General features: G+C 45.9%; 1 protein-coding gene across 1 annotated transcript in view; it reads right to left on the bottom strand.

The window, feature by feature from the left end:
- The window catches only part of LOC119341113 (DNA-directed RNA polymerases II, IV and V subunit 12), a 6,111-nt gene extending 2,022 nt beyond the window's left edge, over positions 1–4,089 (bottom strand). Inside the window, exons 1-2 of the mRNA XM_037613001.1 lie at positions 3,910–4,089; positions 3,543–3,635 (exon numbers count right to left, since the gene is read on the bottom strand). Coding sequence (XP_037468898.1) covers positions 3,543–3,635; positions 3,910–3,952 — 136 coding nt within the window. The 5' untranslated portion in view covers positions 3,953–4,089. The remainder of the gene's footprint in view (positions 1–3,542; positions 3,636–3,909) is intronic.
- Positions 4,090–4,327: the final 238 nt, after the last annotated feature.

Genomic DNA, 4,327 nt, shown 5'->3' with positions numbered 1-4,327 from the left:
TAAAGAAACAAAAGTGTACCTCTACAAACAGAAAAATATTACTAGGACACAAACTTGGTTTGCCAACCTCATTTACTTCAAACAGTATACTATAAAGCATAATTGCATAAACTGTGCTGCGGTATATCCGTTAAAATTTTATTGTGTTCATGGCATTTCAAAACGTTCAAGAGGCTATGTAAATCTTTCAAACTTTTCTAGCTTGGCTAAGCCACAAAGTGTTGCACAAATCTGTACTCAATTGGTTTATAGTATATTAGCAAGTTCATTAGTGAATGAAGTAATGAATAGAAACAAAGTAACAGATAGAAACAATCTGATTCATATACCTCCTTGTGAACCTTAATACAAGTGGATGAACCAAACACATCATGTATTTAATGGAGTTATGCGGCTTTTCCCCAAGATTCAAGAGGTTATGTAGACTTTTTAAACTTCCTATTTCCATATGGATCTTCATTCTCCTTGAGCAAGTCAGAAACTAATGCACAAGTAAATGGAAGCATGTAGTGAGCTTATAAGCACTTCCAGATCACCTAGAACTGGCACATACTTAGATCCACTATGCATTAGTAATTATACAGCGGTAGATTACACAATGACGAATATGTGGTGACCAACTATTTCCACCCGTAAAGGAGGAACACTTCCAGGTTCATTGATGGTGAATACTGTTCTGTGAAACTGAATTTCAATGTTTCAGATGCATATTACATCTTTTTTTCTAAACGTAATTGCAGAGTAATGATTTTGTTTGTTTGTTTGAGGTGGTAGTTAGGGAACTATGTTCACTGGATCGGCTAGATCAAGAAGGACATATCCACAGCACAAGGCACAAGCAATTTATAACCTACTCCCTCCGTCCGGAAAAAGTTGTCTCCATGGTCTTTTTCTGAAAACACCCCCAGTGAATTCCCGACAAACCCGCAGCTCCCCGTCGTCTCCCCCGCCCCTCTGTCGTGCTCCCTCGCGCCTCGGCAGCTCGGCTCCTCTGCAGCCCCCCCGCAGGTCCCCGCGTCGCCGGAGCTCTCCTGCCCCAAGCCTCACCCACCCCACGCCTCCCCCGCAGCTTCCCTCTCCTTGTTCCCCTCCTCTTTCCCCATGGTGATCCACGGTGAGGAGAAGGCTCAATTTTTCTTCGATCTACTCGGCGGCGGCCATTTCCAGGTCCTCCTCCTCCGTGGTGGAGGCTTCCTGTGGAGGTGCTGCTACTGTGGGCGACGCGCGCAGCGATGAGCGCGTGGTCGGTGCCCGTCGCCATCGCGCTGCTCGGGATCGCCGTGCGGGGCCGCCGGATGCGGAGGCAGAGCAAGGCCGTGGCGCGCTTGCGGCTTGTCCTTGACGATAAGGTCAGGCCCTTTGCCCCTTTCAGCCCCATGCCGCGTCCCAATCGCTTGATATTGCCCCGCTGTGCTTGATGTGATCTTTGTGCTTCACAGGAAGAATGTTGAAATTCAGTTTGCAAAGAATTGCATTGAACCTCTCTGGAAATTCCTGAACTTGACGAACCAGCTCAACAAGCTGCTATTTTAGCATTCCCCTTCCTTTTTTGTGCCTGCAGGACTATAGTAGGTTTTGATGCTAGTTCAGTGATTTAATTGTTATAGCTCGCTGCAATGTGATGTTCAGTCATTAGTGCCTGCAGTACCAAATGTGATGTTTGATGTTTGCAACTTGGTCATAACTCTGATTATCCAAATCAACATCAACATTTACTCATCTGCTAACTTATGCTTCCCCAATGGTGGGCAGGTCTAGGTTATTGAGGCCAATGACAGGTATTCCTTCAGGAGCTGCTAGCTAACAAAATTGTCCATTGTAGTTCAGTGATTGCACAAAATGTGTCCAAAATCTAGCCTAATTTATTTACTGTCAGTATCCTGTGTTGTAATTCAGATGTTTACAAATTCAGTGCCGCACTGAAATTTTGATCTACCTTCACCAAGTTCAGTAAATCTTAACTCTTAATGTCAGATTGTTAATTCTGAAACTGTGATTTCTGGAGTACATGTGGAGTAGTAGGATCTGAAGATTTTGTGTGTCTAGATGTCGTTGCTGGAGTACATTATCTACCAAAATCACCGCAATCAAGAGTACACAGTCTAGATATGCACCATGTTCCTGTTAATTCTGAAACACACCCTGTTAGTTGCTACTCCATCTAACAGTGTTGCCACCATGTTCTTGTCCTGTTAATCAAGAGTGCTACTCCATCTAACTGTCATGAGGGATTATATATGGTGAATTTGCAATGCAATGCCAGTACTACACCTGACGATTTGCAACGCCAGTGTGAATTTGCAGTGCAAAAAAATCGTGAGAAATTAGAGTTTCTTAGATAAATTGTGAGAAAATTAGAGTTTCTCAGATATGCCAGCAAGAAAATTCCTGTTGTTAAAATTCAGTTAATTTGGCTTTACTGTAAACTTTACCGAAACTAAATTCAGTTAACTCCTTACAATAATTTGGAATTTGACCACAAGGAGCTGTCAACAAGAATGTTCCAATGAACTATTTTTTGGATGACCCATAAGACTAACTGAAGAAAACCGTATGTATAAAGACTGCAACTTTTTGATTGAAAATGTTATTCTCCTGGTCAAGACTACAACATTTGATTGATTGTTTTGAAAAATATACTGCTGTCTTGAGGAATCTGGTGGAACATTGATTTGTTTCCAAAATAAATTGATTGATTGTGCACTGAAAATATTTGGAAATATACTCCAGACTTGAGGAATTGGTGGAATCATATTGATTCTTTCCAAAATAAAATTGATTGATTGTGCACTGAAATTATTTGGAAATATACTCCAATCTCGAGGAACCTGGTGGAATCATATTGATTGTTTGTTTCCAAAAATGGATTGTTAATTTGCTTACAAAAAATGATTGATTGTTTGTTTCCAAACATCTTCATGCGTCCAGGAATGCCTACGAGAGGCGGGGCCGGTGATTGGATTCGTAGCAGCAGCAGCAGCAGAGGCGGGGGCGAGGAAAGAGCGTTCCACCAGCCAAGCTTGGCTACCAGCTCGGTGACCGTCGGGTGGGCGATTCCGTCACTTAGGTGGCTGGCAGTGGCGGTGGGCGGTGGAATCACGCAGGTAGGTGGCGGCGGAATCGCGCAGGTGGTCAGCGGTTGGTCCTGGCGACGCGCGGGGGAATCGGGGACCAGCTCGCCTCCGGTGGGCGGCGGAATCAATGGGCAGCTGTTCTCGGGTGGGCGGCGCGGGTGTTCATGGGTGTCTGCGAGCGCCGGAATCACCAGCACGGCGGCGGAATCCGACCGCGCCGGCCCCTGGCGACGAGCGGAGGACGGGCGGAGGGAGGAGAAGGAGACTGGTACCTACTTCAGACAGTTTTCAAATTTCGAGGGTTGTTTTACAAAAAGAACATTACACTGCGCTCTGGACAACTTTTCCCGGACGGAGGGAGTATCAGACAAGTGCACACAAAGCAATCGCCAAATGAAATATTAAACCGCGACAGGAAAAGTGAAGAGGTTAAGAATGGATGGAGTGAATAAAGAGAAGGGGCCATACTCCTGCGGGTGCGCTTCTTGTAGAGGATGCGGTAGCCACACTCACGGCACTGGATCACATCCCCTGTCTTCAGCGTGTTTTCAGCTCCGCAATCTGTAGGAACGCGTACACATAATCGTTTAAAATATGAAGGGGAAATCAAATTATCTATACGAGAAATACAACGGAGAGCTGAATGATAATTGTGAGAGGCACGGGCAAGTCAGATCGGCACAACACCGTGCTTCTCTTCGTGGTCGACAAATCGAATCAACGCAAGGCGCCTAACATCTGGGCGAAAAATAAACGCCAGCAAGAAAACGAGAGAGAGAGAGAGAGAGAGAGAGAGAGAGAGAGAGAGAGAGAGAGAGAGAGAGAGAGAGAGCACCTCCGCACAGATAGCTGACGGGTTCCGGCTGCTGTGGATCCATCGGGGAGACCAGTAGAGTGTCGCAAAGTGGGTGGAGTAGGGTTTGGAAAAGTTAGGGTTCGTGAGGGGCGGCGCCGCGAGCGGGGTGAAATAGGGAAGGCAACGCTTAACGGGCTGGCCTCTCTGGGCCGTTAGATCAGCACCTTGCTTGAGAGAGGGAGGAGGGTCGGAGTTGCCGCGATAGGGGAGATAAGAGCATCTCTAACGTTTTTTGGGTATGACTTTTTGCTTTGATAGAACACATCCCGTAAAAATATTCAATGGTTCTGGCAAAATTATATAAACCCTCCAAAAATGTCTGCTAAATTACAATTGGGTCCATCTTCATCGCCGCATCTCCCCATCCGCAGACGAGGCACGAGCAGGGGCAGAGGTG

The sequence above is a fragment of the Triticum dicoccoides genome, chromosome 1B (assembly GCF_002162155.2).
Source record: "Triticum dicoccoides isolate Atlit2015 ecotype Zavitan chromosome 1B, WEW_v2.0, whole genome shotgun sequence".
Classification (NCBI taxonomy): Eukaryota; Viridiplantae; Streptophyta; class Magnoliopsida; order Poales; family Poaceae; genus Triticum; species Triticum dicoccoides.
This window is presented reverse-complemented; position numbering and strand designations above follow the sequence as displayed.